The sequence below is a fragment of the Astyanax mexicanus genome, chromosome 21, assembly GCF_023375975.1.
Source record: "Astyanax mexicanus isolate ESR-SI-001 chromosome 21, AstMex3_surface, whole genome shotgun sequence".
Classification (NCBI taxonomy): Eukaryota; Metazoa; Chordata; class Actinopteri; order Characiformes; family Acestrorhamphidae; genus Astyanax; species Astyanax mexicanus.
The window spans coordinates 37,958,650-37,974,827 of NC_064428.1; the positions used below are offsets into that span (position 1 = coordinate 37,958,650).

General features: G+C 38.8%; 1 protein-coding gene across 1 annotated transcript; it reads left to right on the top strand.

The window, feature by feature from the left end:
* The first annotated feature begins 49 nt into the window (after positions 1-49).
* LOC111197080 (adhesion G protein-coupled receptor E3-like) lies at positions 50-7,601 on the top strand. Its single transcript, XM_049469737.1, has 11 exons — positions 50-218; positions 1,879-1,992; positions 2,279-2,463; positions 2,648-2,812; positions 3,186-3,188; positions 3,795-4,001; positions 4,130-4,362; positions 4,602-4,668; positions 4,754-4,845; positions 4,988-5,150; positions 7,496-7,601. The coding sequence occupies exons 1-11, from the start codon at positions 53-55 to the stop codon at positions 7,541-7,543; spliced, it is 1,443 nt and encodes a 480-aa protein (XP_049325694.1). The 5' UTR covers positions 50-52; the 3' UTR covers positions 7,544-7,601.
* Positions 7,602-16,178: the final 8,577 nt, after the last annotated feature.

The window sequence follows — 16,178 nt, forward strand, 5'->3', positions numbered from 1 at the left end:
TGTTCTTTTCTCTCTGATTGTTTAAAAACAGATGGTAGAAAATTTTTTAGGCATGGTGCTGAACACTAAGGAGCAGCTTCTTAAAGTTGAAACAGCGAATCCTGAAAAACTTGTATCGTATGGGAACGCAGTGCTGAACAAGACTGAAAAACTGGTGTCTACACTGGTGAAGCCAACTGAAACCAACTACAGTCTTAGCATCTCTCTCAAAGGCTTAGGTAAAATATGCACACATTGTAAGGGGTGCTCGCGCCGAGGTCCTTCAGCCACTAGTTATAGTGTTCACTGGCATCTCAGCAAGCCTCTTCCAGGTTTTCCTCTGAGCATGCCCAGTAGCTTATATGATCTTTCTCCTGAAAGATCGAGGATTGGAATGAGCCACACTGCCTTACTGGAGAGCTAGGACACCTCCTTTACAGAGTTCACAGCTGCCATGAGAATTGATGATTACAACATTAACTTCTGCACACTGGGATTCTAAGGTTCTTAGGATGATCTACCAACAGGGCCTCAATAAAGACCTAAAAAAAAGCTGGCCATTCGCAATCCTCCGGACTCATTAGATGACCTATACAAGCTTGGTTGCAAGATGCAAGAACAATGCAGGGCCATTAAAAGAATGAGTTGGGGAGCTAATTTCACTGCCTCCCAAAATGGCATTGTTCCTCAGCAGCCATAGAGGCCCCTGAACCAATGCAGATTGGCCGTGGTGTATGTTTTGAGGCTGGGAAAAGTTTAGGCTTACCCCAGGTAAAGGGGCACCAGGGTAGGCCCTCTACAAATCCCCAGTGCTACAGGGGTCTATCTTCCCAGATCCTTGGTATGGCTTTTATTGACTCTGGGGCCACAGGAAACTTTATGGATGTATGTGACCAACGCACTGGGGCAATCCCCTTTGAGGTCAAGGGCAATTGAGAGACAGTAAAAAAAATGCATACTGTCCAGCTGTCTTTCTTCCTCACAAAAAGGCTTCTGACCTAATGGTTAATTTAGGGTTCCTTTGGCTGCAGAGGCATAATGCCCACATTGTTTGGTTATCCCAGTCTATCTATCAATGTAGCCCACACTGCCAGGTCTTCTGTTTACAGTTTAAAGCTGGTGGAATCATGTCAGTTGTTGAGGACTGACAGCCATACCTCAGTAAAGTGTTCCAGACACCTTTAGCAAAAAGAAAGCCAAAGTCCTGCCTCCTCACCGAGCCTCGATTGTGCTAATGACCTCCTCCCAGCTACTTTGCCTCCTCAAGGTCACCTGATCTCATTTTCTGGTCCTGAGAAGGTGGTCATGGAGAGGTACATTAAGGAGACCCTGACCCAAGGCTTCATACAGCTACCCACTCCACCTGCTGGAGCAGAATTCTTTAACCCTGTATTGACAATAGAGGTCTTAAGATCACTGTCACCCATTGGCCTTTTCGAATAACTCAACAGGCCATTTGGCTTAATAAATGCTCCGTCCGTTTTCCGAAGACTGAGGTCCTTAATGAGGCAACTTAGCCTCTATTCCTTTGTTTATTTAGATGAAATAGCTCCTATATAGTTTAGGAAAAAAGTAAACAAATAAGATAACTAACCCTTACTTTCTCAAGCCTCTATCCCAAGCCTCCTTATTTGTTCTCCTTTAAGGCAGCTTCTTAATTTCTAAGTAAAAGAAGCAAAGTCTGTCAGAAGATATCTGTCTATATCTACCTAGACTAGGATTATTGCCCCGTTACACAAAAAGTTTTAATCATATACATTATGAAATACAATCAAATGGCAGATTCACAATATACTGTATAAAACTGAACATTGAGATTTGGTGTGACAGCAACAATATACTGGAAGCATTATAATACAGCTTCTGATTTGTTTGGTTGTTATGGTTTAAATCTCTCAGAACTTCAGGTCTTTGCAGTTGGACCAGAAGCTTCAATGAAAGAAATTCCTCAGCTCAGTGTGAACAGCACCCAGATGGATATTGACCTCATCCAGATTTCACTGAATAATAAAGGTATGGTTAAATACTTTTCATGCTTTGATTTCGCCATTTTAATTTCTTTCTGCATCTTAAGTTCACAGCATTCTATCCCTTTATGGTCAAATTTTTTCCGTGGATGATATCAAGGATTCCAGAAAGTGAATACATAGTTATTGTACATTGTAACACTGATAGAACATATTTGAATAGTGGTTCCTGGGTTCAAACCTACACACTTTACACATTCCTCTTTAGACTAAAACTAATATTCTATGTTAGATGATGTAGATATTTAGTTAATTTTGTTGCTGTGTTTCAGGATCTGCTGCTGTGGCCTTCATGAGTTACAGTAACATGGACAACATGCTGAAGCCCAGTTTCTTCAACACAACTGATAACGACACAGTGAAAACCATGATATCCACTGTGGTGTCGGCTACGCTGCCCAAAACCAGCGACACACGACTCACCAAACCAGTCAACTTCACCATGAAGCACATTGAAGTGAGTCATCTGATTTTACTGGTTATTAAACACATCATCTTTTACACATTTACTTACAGTGTAAAATTAACACCATGCAAGTAGAAAGAAAATTAAACCAGTGGTTATATTTTCTGATACTGGCATCCACCTTGTTCTGCATTTTTTCTCGAACAGATGATTTCCTTTCTTCTATTTTCTGTAGGAAACTGATCCTAATGGTACTCTCTCCTGTGTGTACTGGAAGAACACTGAATGGGTTGTAGATGGTTGTTCTCTTGTCCAGACCAACAGTACTCACACCGTGTGCTCCTGTGTTCACCTGTCTACCTTCGCTCTCATCATGCAGACCAAACCTTTAGCAGAAACAGTAAGACCAGCCAAAACTTTAAAAACACTGAATTAAATACTCAGATTAAACTAATGGAAAGACAAGAAGAGCAAGTCAAAGCTCTTCTGGAAAGACTTTCCTGTTAGAATTTATCTTAAGATTAGATTTTAAAAGGATTAGCATTAAGTTTGGGTAAAGATCTGTTTAAAGGTTAGGGTTGAGAAAAGATTTTAAGGAGGTTACAGTTAGGTCATCTGTTGAGGGTAAATATTTGTTAAGATATGTTGGGTCATACCGTCTCTACTTGCCACTTGTCTGACCTCGGACCCAACCAAGACTAGGTTGTATCAGGAAAATGATTCTTTCTTGCTTTATATAAGTCCTTATTCTTATTTGTCTTCTTTCATATAAGGACGTATTCTAAAGTGTGGACCTAAAGGGCTAAAGTGTGGCCTGAAAAGGATGCGTGAGAATGCTAGGATTTGGGGTTTTCACATCAAGTTTCTAAAAGGGGAACCATATCCTGCTTTTTGGTAAAAATGTATGCATGGCAGATGACATCTGGCTTGACCTTAAAAAAGTCTTTAATTTGAAAAACAGAATCTTTAGAATATTTAAGCTATCACACTTCATATGGTCTTTTAGCTTGGGCATGGCCACAGATATACTTTAAACTCACCCATCCTCTCGGCGTAAGTGTGTGTATTTATCCCGAATGCTAGTTTTAGCCTGTTAGCTTGCTAGCCTTTCCTTTTTTGGTGTAGTTGCATCCAGCAATTCCAGCAAAAAAGCAAGGACTTACTTCCTTTATCCTGATTACTGTGGTCGTGATACTCTGGGGAGATAGTTTCCACCATAGCTCTGTGAGTCAGAATGAGCTAAACTTTCCTTTTCACCTGTTCTGAGGTAATACAGAAAATTTGGTTCTTTTCCAGTGGAAAGATGAGCAGAAGCTGTGTTAAAGAAAGCATCTTTTTCAGTGAAACTTCACTTCATTGTCACTGTGCTTTATGGTTTTCAGATTTACCCTTTTATGGAGATGCTCGGCACTGTACTGGTATCAGTGGGGCTGGTGTTCCTCAGCTTGACTCTGTTGACCTTCACTGTTTGTCGTCGACACCTGAGGATGAACAACACTCCCAGAATAAACCTGTGTATCAGTCTTCTGTTGGCTCACCTGATCTTCCTCCTCACTCAGAACTTAATAACCTACATCCAGCCTTTAGAGGTAACCTGTTATTTTAAACTGATTAATATCTATAGGTCTGGATACAGATCAGAATATCCAACAGCACTGTTTACATCTTTCTTATTTTTTCTATCTCTTTCTATCTATTTGTCCATCTCTCTTTCCAGATGCTCTGTGCAGTGTTAGCAGGAGTTCTGCACTTCCTCTTCCTCTCTGCTTTTGTGTGGATGTTGATTGAAGCCGTGCTGCTCTTCATCTCAGTGAAGAACCTCACCAAGATCAGATCCAAGCAGAAGGAGGTGCTCGGCTGGAAATGTTTGATTATAATTGGATACGTTATTCCACTGGTTGTGGTGGGCGTGTCTGTTGGGCTGTTTCCTGGTGGTTACGGCAGTAAAGAGTAAGTTCACTGGGTGGGTTTTGGTATTATCAGATGTTGACAAAGGCTGACAAAGACATTTAATTTGTGCATAGTTTTAATATTTTCCCTTTTAATTGTAATTGACCAGATAGGTCACTAATCTAAAGTTAAGACAGTAAACCAGCTTATTAAGCTTGGCCAGTTTGAGCTGGTCATTTTATTTCTTAGAAAGGAGTTTTCTTGTCATTAGTTTTGAGTTCACTGTTTCCTCTGTACAGATGCTGGATTAAGATGGACAGAGACTTCATATGGAGTTTTGTGGGCCCTGTGTCTTTAATACTTGCAGTAAGTTCTGATATAGTATTTTATTTGATACGTTTCATATTTTTTAATGTTTAATAAATACAATACAATTTTAACATATTTGCAGGTTAATGTGATCATCTTTGTCATCATTACTTTTAATCTGAGATCTGTCCTGGCAAAACTGAACAATGATAATTCCCACATCAAACAAACCAAGTAATACATGGCACACAGACACTTCAAGATTTTGCTATATAAAACACACCTAAAACATCCTTTACATTTTCTAAAACATATATATATATATAATTTTGTATACTTATACTAATATTTTGTTACTCTTTATCTCTCTTTCTAGAAAGCTAGTTTTTAAAATCCTGGTACAGAGTGCCATCCTCGGCTGCCCCTGGATTCTGGGTTTCTTCACTGAGGGCAATCCGGTGTTGGAAATGGTCTTCCTCTTCCTCAACTCCCAGCAGGGAACCTTCATCTTCCTGGTCTACTGTGTCCTCAACCAAGAGGTCAGCCATACCACTGTATTAGTGTCATTTATATTGCCCAATATATAGTGTATACACAATAGTCAACTACTGTTTCATTTACACCAAATATTTTTCACTATAAATCTAGAATCCTATACACCGTACAGCATCCTAAAGTGCCCTATAATACATTATAGCCCCCTACATTACCACATAGTACCAGTTCTCCCTTTGAACCAGACCATTACAGTACACCCCCCCTTCCTAAGGACCATAAATATGCATTTAGGGAAAAGAATAGTAGTGGATTAGGGCAAAAATCTGGATAACAAGAAAACATCTTTATGTTGAAATGACTGGATGAATAAGGCTACAGGCCTTGTCTAGATCCCAGCTGTTTGGCTGCTCAGACATAGGATTAAACAAAATTAAACTTTTCCTGTCTTGCCAGTGTCTATTCTTTGACATTGAACAGGGACAATTGACTGTAACAATATTGCTGAAGAGTTTTAGAAAGATATCTGGCACATTATTTAGCCCAAAAGGCATTACAAATACTCATAATGTCCAATTTGACCCATCTGAACCTGCAGGCGGATTCAGATGCAGACACTACAAAACTAGAACCCTAGAAAACATAATGACAACATGCTATTTATGGATCTAACTAAATATTAGTATGTAATCCAGGTAAATTAACTGTAACAATCTTGCTGAAGAGTTTTAGAAAGATAACTGGCACATTTATTAGCCCAAAAGGCATTACAATATACTCATAATGACCAATTTGACCCACCTGAACCTGCAGGCAGATTCAAATACAGACACTACAAAACTAGTACCCTGGATAATATAATGACAACAGGATATTCATGGATCTAACTATATATCAGTGTGTAATCCAGGTAAATTAACTGTAACAATCTTGTCAAGAGTTTTTGAAAGATAACCGGCGCATTAATTATCCCAAAAGGCATTACGATATACTCATAATGACCAATTTCACCCACCTTCAGGCAGATTCAAAAACAGAAACTACAAAACTAGTCCCCTACATGCCCCTACCCCCCCCCCCCCCCAAATAAAGGAATTGTCTCTGGAAGTTTAAAGACTCCCCATCTGATCACACTAAAAAGCCTTATCCGACTCAGAACTGCAGTGAAATCATTCAGCCCTCAACTAGATCTAATTCATTTGGCAATACTGTATTGGCCACTAATTTTTTCTCCTTCCTAAAATTTTTAGTATGCATTCTTGGAAAAGAATAGGAGTGGATTGTGGTAAGGATGTTTTTTCTTACTGCCTGGTGAGGGTATGAGACTTAATATTCTTGGAATCTGGAGGTAATAAATGTTTTTATGTCAAAATGACTGAAAAATCAGGCCAAATGGCCCTGCTTAAAATCCAGCTGTTTGACACCTTGGATGTAGGAGGGGTCCTTGTGTTCTATCCAGACCAAAAGTTTTTGAAAAATAAACGGTGCATTCATTAGTCCAAAAGGCATTACTATATACTCATAGTGACCAAACTGGCCAATTTAAATAGGCACAAAGTTGTAACTAACTAGAAATACATTCATTTTCTGACATATTTGCCTTTAAAATACATTTTGACCTTTGTATAAACAATATAATATGACCCCAGTGTTAGACAGGATAAGATGTGGTAATCTACTGTGCAATAATTGTAATGTTCATTATGTAATGCATGGGCAATCTGTTTTACAATCCTGTCGACTATGCCAACTGCTTAATTTTGCAGCCAAAAGAAAATATATTGTAGATGATAAAAGTATTGTGTTGATAGTTGCCACTATTTAAAAAAAATGATTCTGATAATCACAGCAGTCTTCACACCTTTAGAAACAATTGAGCCTGTTGAAGAATTTCAAAGGTGATGGTCAAAGAAAAGGGATATATGTCCTTGACTAAGATTTTCAGACTATGCAGGTCTACAGATACCCATTTTCTCTACAAATATAAATAATTTCTTGTTTTGGGATAGTATAATACTAAGTAAGGGCTTGCTTACAAACTTTTTCAGGATCAAAGATATAGAAGTGCCCCATTGGGGGAAAGTGTCAGGCAACAACTCAATGGCACAATTAAAGGTCAATGGTGATAGACTAATTTTCTTTTGGAGTAAATTTATTATACTACATTCTGAAGCATCATTGTGAAGATTTGGTTGAATTCAATTTCAAAAGCACTAGATAGTTTGGTATATTATAATTATAAATACCATGTTAGGATCACACACCAGATGTAAATATGTAGATATTTACATATTAATGAGCAATAGTAATGAGGTTTCAGGTAATGCTGGATATGTTTAGGTGCTGTCCATTTGTTCTATAAATAACAAATGTTTATATGAACTTTCAGGTCAGAGAGCAATACAGAAAGTGGGCATCCTGCTGTGTCTCCAAGTGATGAGCGACAACAGGCAACCAGAACATCCTGAAGAAACTCAACATAATCGATAACTAAACTAAAGCAGGAAGAACTTCTAAAAATAGTAAAAAAAAAAAATAGAAGCTTATTATTAAAATTTGGAAAAGGCATAGCTGTGAGGATTTGATAGCATGCTAACATAAAAGATAGTATAAATAAGGTCAGGATGTCATCAGGATGTCATGCTCTATTTGACTATGATTTACAAGTTCTTCTCCACTATTGACCTCTCTTCAAGATCAGACAGCAGTAAAATTGTTTCATTAATAGGTTCTTCTCCTCTAGTTAAGCCAAAAATAAATCCAAACATGAAAGTCGGATCAAAACCAGGGTTTTAATTATTGGATTAGAATGCACTATAGGAAACAAAAAATGTTAGAATTTGTTAAAGACAGACGTTTATGAAAAAAATAAAAAAAAACGTCTGTATATAAAAGTATGTAAATATAAGAATTAAAGGATATGTTTATTAGGGAAAACTATACAAAATGACCTCTCTCCTGGACATAAGATGAGATTGAGATGGTTGGGTATAGAGGAGGTTCTACAGATTCTGTATGGATCCTGCAGCTCATTTACCCACAGATATTGCTACAGCTGGACCTGTAGATCCTGCTCTACACTCCTAGGTTAATCTGAAGCTGAGTTCCAGCTGCTCATATAATCTATGCTGGATTGGTGATTAATCTGTAGATGTTAGGGTTCCTTATATCACTACTAGAGGTGACAGATCTTTTTTTTTTTACTTTTATTTACTTTGTATTTCAGATTGTAAAGTATGTTGAGACCTAGGATTATCATGTATCTATTACAATTAGCACTGGGTATTAATGTTCCTTTTATGTTTTGTGGGGTGTTAAAAAATAGAAATAAATCTTTTTATTCTCATAAATAAATATTTGCCTTGAACATGTTTTATGTCCATTGCTTAAACAATATAATATGACCCAGAAATTGGGTACGATAAGACGTAGTAACCTAATTAATTATGTAATGTATGGCAAATCTGTTTTACAATCCTGCCGACTACGCCAACTGCTTAATTTCACAGCCCCCAGAAAGTATAATTTAGATTATAAAGGCCAGTATTGACAGTTGTCAGTATTTAATACTGTCAGTATGACAGTATTAAAGACAGAAAATTGGTAGATAGTTTCTGATAATCTCAGCAGTCCTTACAATCAGCATCATCACCAAAGAAATCAATGGATTAAATACTGAAAACTGGCCATTTCAAACTCAATACAAGTCAAGGCCTGCTGAGGGAAATACTACCTATACAGACTCTTTAAAACAGTCTTATCAATTCTATTGCCCTCATACTGGAAAGGTAAAATATGCTTTACCTGAAATATTGTAGCCAATATACATATCAAATCCCTCAGAACTCAGAACAATAGACCACTGAAGTCATGCGTCATTCTGTAGTCCTCGTACGGCTTCCATGTCTAAGCATTTTTTCCCTATGAGAAAAATTAATGGGCTTTTCAAAAACCCGCCTCTGTCACATTCTGTGGTAAATAAATCTGTTCAGATCTCTGTATGTTTTATTCTGTGTACATTTTACTCCTGAACATCACTGGATCCTCTGAATTACGAGATCGTTTAAGAGTCGTAATGAGAAAAATGCTAACCTTAAGCTAATGCTACAGTGGAGTGAACTGACCTCCCGGCGCCACTGCAGAGATTAGCAGGGGACTGTTTTCGGCGCAACACCAGAGAACTCCGGCTTTAAGTTAGGAGCATTTTACACACAGCTGATCCAACTAATGAACTTACTGCGCTTACTGAGGAGAGCTGAGAGAGCTGACAGTGATACTCCAGAACCAGCTGTAACACGTTTTAACATTTACCCTCTTTATTATGCAGTGAAATAAATTGGTGTTTCTGGTTTGTTGTCGCCTCAATGAGGGCAGGTAGTTAGTTGATTAGTTGATTAGTTACTTGTTGATTATTTGGGTCAGGTGTTGTAATTAGTATAAACTAATGGCCGTAATTAAATACTAATCCTGCAGGGAAGCGCTGCTGAACTTTCTCTTATTATCTGCCTTTTAAAGCTCTAACACAGACTACACTGCTCAACATCACACTGCTCAACATCACACTGCTCAACATCACGCTGCTCAACATCACGCTGCTCAACACCACACTGCTCAACATCACACTGCTCAACATCACACTGCTTAACATCACACTGCTCAACATCACACTGCTCAACACTACACTGCTCAACATCACACTGCTCAACACTACACTGCTCAACATCACACTGCTCAACATCACGCTGCTCAACATCACGCTGCTCAACATCACACTGCTCAACATCACACTGCTCAACATCACGCTGCTCAACATCACACTGCTCAACACCACACTGCTCAACATTACTGAAAGAGTTTTCACCTGTTTAAATGCTTTAATGATCCTCTGTGAAGCATAATATTCCAAAACGCGGTCTGACAGGAGTTTGCTGGTGTTGTGCAGAATCCAGTCCGGGGTCATTTCCAGACGCTGTGCTGTGATGTCAATTAAGCATTAGCTTAAAGTTGGCATTTTTCTAATTACTCCCCTTAAACGATCTCTAAATTCAGATTATCCAGTGATATTTAAGAGGTAAATGTACACAGAATAAATCGTACAGGGTTCTGAACAGATTTATTTACCACAGAATGTGACAGAGGCCAGTTTTTGAAAAGCTCATTCAAATCCTGTATTGACTTGAACCGCTTAGACACGGAACCCCAACGAGCCCCAAATATGGGCATAAACAACATGGCGCTGACTACAAAATGACGACACGAATTCAGTGGTCTATGTTTCTCAAACTCAGGGCTGTGGAGCCCTTGGTGCCACAGTGGGCTGATAGGGGGTCACAGAAATGTTATATTTTCTATCTATATTTTTCATTATCTGATTTAACCAAATTTTAAATAGTGATATCTTGTAATTGTTGTAAGAATGAACGGAAATTTTACTAATTCTACTAATTAATTTGTAAATGCTTTACTGTCCCAACTTTGATTGGAATGTGTAGCAGGGCTGAAATGCAGGAAATGATGCATATTAATAAATTGAATTAATTTTAACAGAGCAAGCATGAAATATATTGGGTTCTAATTGTCCAAAATAAATGTAAGAAATATTGTTTTTAAAATGTGCATTATCAATTCTGTACTTTTTCTGATTTGGGGCTGCATTTACACCTTTGAAAAAATGTTTCCATTTCAAATCAAAATATGAAACAAACCATTTTAAAATGTTTAATCAGAAATGTATATTAAAATGAGGTTAGACTTTAGAAAAAGTATATTTATACGGTTATACCATTTGAGAAAAATTAATAAAAACTCTGCCATTTCTGTCAAGAAGAAACAAATATTCAATCAGGATTCTAAATTTAACTAACTTAGTTAATTGAAGCTTGTTTTTTCCATTAATCATTGCAATGTATGTCATTTTAACACAAAGTAAACATTATATTAAAAAATCCACAGTAAGAGTTCTGTTTCCATGACAGTGTTAATACAGAAGAAACCCAGAACATTCATCCATGTGTTTCTAGTAAACAGACTAGCAGTAGTTTTGCATAAACAAATCCAGACGGGAAAGTGTAGCATCTAAACAAGTAAGAAATTGTGTGAATATGTGAATATGGATGCTGTTTTTTGTTAGGTCTGGTTATGATCATATATTAGAGATAAGTCATGCCAAGCAGAACCACACAGAGCTCCACAGTGCGTCATTCTCTGATACAAAAATATCATATATGTATATATATATGAACTATATCTCACTCCCTCTTTATTCATGTCTATCTCTCTCTTAGTAGCAGTACAGTAGCAAGCAGTATGTTTGCAAAATATAAACCAAAACAAAATAAAATTTGAGTATGCAAAAAACGTATGTAAATGTCTCTCCTGTCCAGTGAAGATATTATATTTGGTTTTAGAACATTGTGGTGATCTTCATCATCAATATGTATTGATGGTCTCTGAACAACACATAAAGCCACTTATGGATCTCAATATGCTACCTCTTAAGCCACTTACTTTTTACATTTTGAGTCACTGTCATGCAAATAGTGGTATTTGTACTAAGTGTGAGATAGTTAGCACCTTGGTGGATAAGGTGAATAAGTTAGAGCTGCACGTCCGGGGTTTAATAAGGGATAGACAGCAGGATTCACTGTTAGCAGCCCCGGGTGTCTCAGGGAGAGTTAGTACCCCCTCGACTCCGGCCTTAGAGCCTTAGAGCCCTCACAGCGGGGCGAATGGGTAACGTCTCGGCGGCATAGTCGAAAGGCTAAGGCTAATGCTACTGCAAAGGCCACAGCCAGCCCATCTGAACACCACGCTCCCCCAGTTCACGTGTCAAACAGGTTTGCCCCGCTCAGTGAAGCACCAACTGAGGAGCCTGTTAAAGGTACTCTGGTGATAGGAGACTCTATCGTCCGACACGTGAAATTAGCTACTCCTTTAGGGGCACCAGCGGCAACAGTTACTTGTTTACCGGGAGCCAGAGCACCGGACATTAGTGGCAACCTTTGGCTGTTAGGGAATAGGAGATATTCGAGGGTAGTAATTCATGTAGGGGCCAATGATATTCGTCTGCGGCAGTCTGAAGTAACTAAGGCTAATGTTAAAGAGGTGATTAAACAGGCCCAGACGCTGTCCAAGGAGGTAATCTGCTCTGGCCCCATCCCAATGAGGCGTGGTGATGAAGCTTACAGCAGGCTTTCTTCGCTGAACCGCTGGATGTCCAAGTGGTGTGCAGAAAATCATGTGGGCTTTATAGATAACTGGCTACAGTTTGAGGGCAAGCCTGGTCTTTTAGGTAGGGATGGTGTCCACCCCACGCGGGAGGGTGCTGCCTTACTTTCATGCAGCATAGCTCATAGTCTTTTAGCTAGTCGGCAGAGTAGTGTTAGAAGCTGCTGACAATCCAGAGCCGGGACCAGGCCGCAGACAGAGAGGCTTAACCAACCGTCTGCAAGCTGCAAAGAGACGTTACATAGATACCAATGTATTCAGACTGTGTCTGTCCCCCGAGTCAAACAAAAACATCAAAAAACTAAAACAGTCAATCTAAATAACTTAACTTATATTAAACAATCATATCCAGACTGTAGTAACAACACTTCAAACCTAAAGATTGGTTTACTTAATATTAGATCTCTAAATTCAAAAGCAGTTCTAGTGAATGAAATGATAACTGATCAGAAATTCGATGTTCTGTGTCTGACAGAAACCTGGATTAGGCCAAATGAATATGTAGCATTAAATGAAGCCACCCCTGCAGGCTATAATTATATACACAATCCGAGATTGTCCGGTAGAGGAGGTGGGGTCTGCATACTTTTCCGAAGTACCTTAGTTAGCAATCAGAAACACTATGATAATTTTACTTCTTTTGAGCTTCTTTACACCAGTATAATTAATCCAGTTACAAAAAAAGAATGCATTTTCCTTAATTAACATCTACAGACCACCAGGGCCCTATTTAGAATTTTTAAAAGAATTTAGTGATTTTGTCACAGACTTAGCAGTAAGTAATGATAAAGTGATTATAGTTGGAGACTTCAACATTCGATTCGAAAAATTGGATGATCCATTAAAAAAGGCATTCACATCGATTTTAGACTCAGTTGGTATTATTCAAAATATAACAGGACCTACTCATTACTGTAATCATACTCTGGATTTAGTTTTGACCCTGGGTGTGAGCATAGATAACCCGAATATTCGTTCTCAAACCTCCGCAATTTCAGATCATTACCTTATTTCATTTAAATTACATCTCAGTCATAATATATGTACATCCCCTAGCTACTCCATGAAACGTTCAATTACGCCTTTTACAGCCCAACAATTTACAGATAAGCTTCCCGACTTATCAACTCTAATATATTCTCCTATAGACCCAGTAGAACTAGACAAACTAACCGAAGGGTTAGAAAATACCTTTCGCTCTACCTTAGATGTTGTAGCACCCCTTAAACACAAAATAGAGAGACAGAAAAAGCTCGCACCGTGGTACAATGATCAAACTCGTACCTTAAAGCAGTTAGTACCAAATTTAGTGCGTAAATATCGATCAACTAAACTGGAAGTGTTTCACTCTGCGTGGAAAGACAGTCTTGTTAAATATAGAAAAGAACTAAATAAAGCCCGCTCAGCATATCTGGCCTCACAGATCGAGATAAATAAAAATAATCCTAGAGTTCTCTTTAGTGTTATTTCCAAACTGACTAAAAACCAGGCAGGTACTGAACCTCAGATCCCAGCCATTCACACCAGCAACGATTTTATGGACTTCTTCAATAGTAAAATTAAAAACATTCAGAATAAAATTAAACAGATAAATATTACATCCTCTCTGTCATCTGGTCTGGCTGATCTAGAACAAAACCCTGTTACTGAAGTTAGGTTGGAAGTCTTTAACCCACTTCCACAGCTAGAACTAGAGAAAATTATCTCCTCTTCAAACAGCACAACCTGCACACTTGATGCAGTCCCCACAAAATTACTAAAACAGGTACTGCCAGATATAATTAAACCTCTCTTAATGATAGTAAACTCATCGCTCACCCTGGGCCATGTACCCCAAGCCTTTAAAACAGCTGTAATTAAACCTCTGAAAAATGAGTCCATGCCTTCATTACCTCAAGGCTAGATTATTGTAATGCGCTACTGTCTGGATGTTCCTGCAGTAACTTAAATAAACTTCAGCTAGTTCAAAATGCTGCAGCCAGGGTCCTTACTAAAACTAGAAAATTTGACCATATTAGTCCAGTCCTATCAGCACTGCACTGGTTTCCAGTTAAATTCCGCATAGACTATAAAATTCTCCTGTTAACGTATAAAGCCCTACACGGGCTCGCTCCGGAGTATTTACAAGACCTCATCTCCTGTTATGAACCACCACGAAAACTTAGATCTCAGGGTGCTGGTTTATTAGTAGTTCCTAAAATTCAGAGGAGCTCTGCAGGAGGAAGAGCTTTCTCTTATAAAGCACCTCAACTCTGGAATAATTTCCCCGAATATGTTCGGGACTCAGACACAGTCTCAATCTTTAAGTCTAGACTGAAAACTTACTTGTTTAGTTTAGGTTGGCTTTTGGTAATTAATGTTTTTTTCCTTTAGATAAGGCTGCAGATTCAGGGGTTCATGGACAGAGGAAATTGTGGTAAACTGAGATGCTGGTGCTGTTGTTCTCCCACGGTCACTCAGGTTTGTGGACGGTGGAGTGGGTGGATTCTGGTGTTTCAGGGAGCTTCCATGTCTATGTTACCTTCTGGCTCTCTGCCTTTAGTTAGGCTGTTTTATTCAGTTCTGCCGGAGTCATTAGCCACACTCTGATAATGTTTTATATTCTCTGTTTTACATAAATCCAGTCAAAACTAATTCCATCTCTCTGCCTTCCTCCGAGTTACTGACTGCCCACCTGTCTGACCCGATACTGATGTTGGACCCTCAGGCTCTCGCGTCTCCTGTTCGGCCAGACTGATGGAGTTTCTGAAGTCAGCTCTTCTCCATCCACCACCCACCACAGATTAGCTGCTCATCATCCATCTCACTCTCCACTACAGATTACATCCAAGCCATTAATGGCGCGCTATTACACTCCTGTATATATAAAACCTTTGTGGATGTATAAAAGACTTTTTAAATTTTAATTTAAAAGCCGTTTGACCAGTGGTAGGATGCCCCCCCCCCCCCTTAAATGTGAGTCTTGGTCCTCTCAAGGTTTCTTCCTCCTCCTGCAGCTCTGAGGGAGTTTTTCACTGGGGGTTCTGTATTCTGTATTTTCTATGTGTAATGTTTTGCCTGATTCTTTGTCCTGTAATCATGTTTCTGTAAAGCTGCTTTGTGCCAACACCTGTTGTAAAAAGCGCTATACAAATAAATTTGATTTGATTTGATGCTGGAAGACCCATCTACACCGCATTCCAAATTATTATGCAACTTTACAGATGCAGATTTAAGTGTCAAAGATTATTTTTTTTTGTTTCTCAATTAAACTCATGGATGGTATTGTGTCTCAGGGCTCTTTGGACCACTGAAATCAATCTCAGACACCTGTAAAAATTTATTTGCCAGGTGAGCCCAATTAAAGGAAAACTACTTAAGAAGCACATTCCACATTATTAAGCAGGCCACAGGTTTCAAGCAAAATGCTGCTGAAAAGCATCACATAGTGCAATGCCTTGGATAAGGTATGAAAACATTAGATATTTCATGAAATCTTCATTGTAATCATCATACTGTGAAGAGATTTATGGCTGATTCAGAGCACAGACGGGTTCCTGCAGATAAAGGCAATAAAATGAGGAAGGTTTCTTCCAGGCAAGTCCATCGGATTAAGAGAGCAGCTGCTAAAATGCCGTAACAAACCAGCAAACAGGTATTTGAAGCTGCTGTTTCCTCTGGAGTCCTTAAGGCTCGCTGTGGTGCATAAAGCTACTATTCACCCACCCTTAACCAGAGCTCACAAGCAGAAACGGCCGCAGGGGATCCAGAGAGGGGCGGAGTCATGTGTTGTGCCGGATTCATGGAGATAGAGCTGGCAGCCCCTTTAGGGTCCCTGAAGGTGTGAAAATTACTCAGTAAAGTAT

Coding starts and splice junctions, on each gene's coding strand:
- LOC111197080 (XM_049469737.1), top strand. CDS start 53: ATGGTGCTGAACACTAAGGAGCAGCTTCTTAAAGTTGAAACAGCGAAT. Junction 4,002..4,129: donor CCTACATCCAGCCTTTAGAG/GTAACCTGTTAT, acceptor CTCTCTTTCCAG/ATGCTCTGTGCAGTGTTAGC. Junction 4,846..4,987: donor TCCCACATCAAACAAACCAA/GTAATACATGGC, acceptor CTCTCTTTCTAG/AAAGCTAGTTTTTAAAATCC.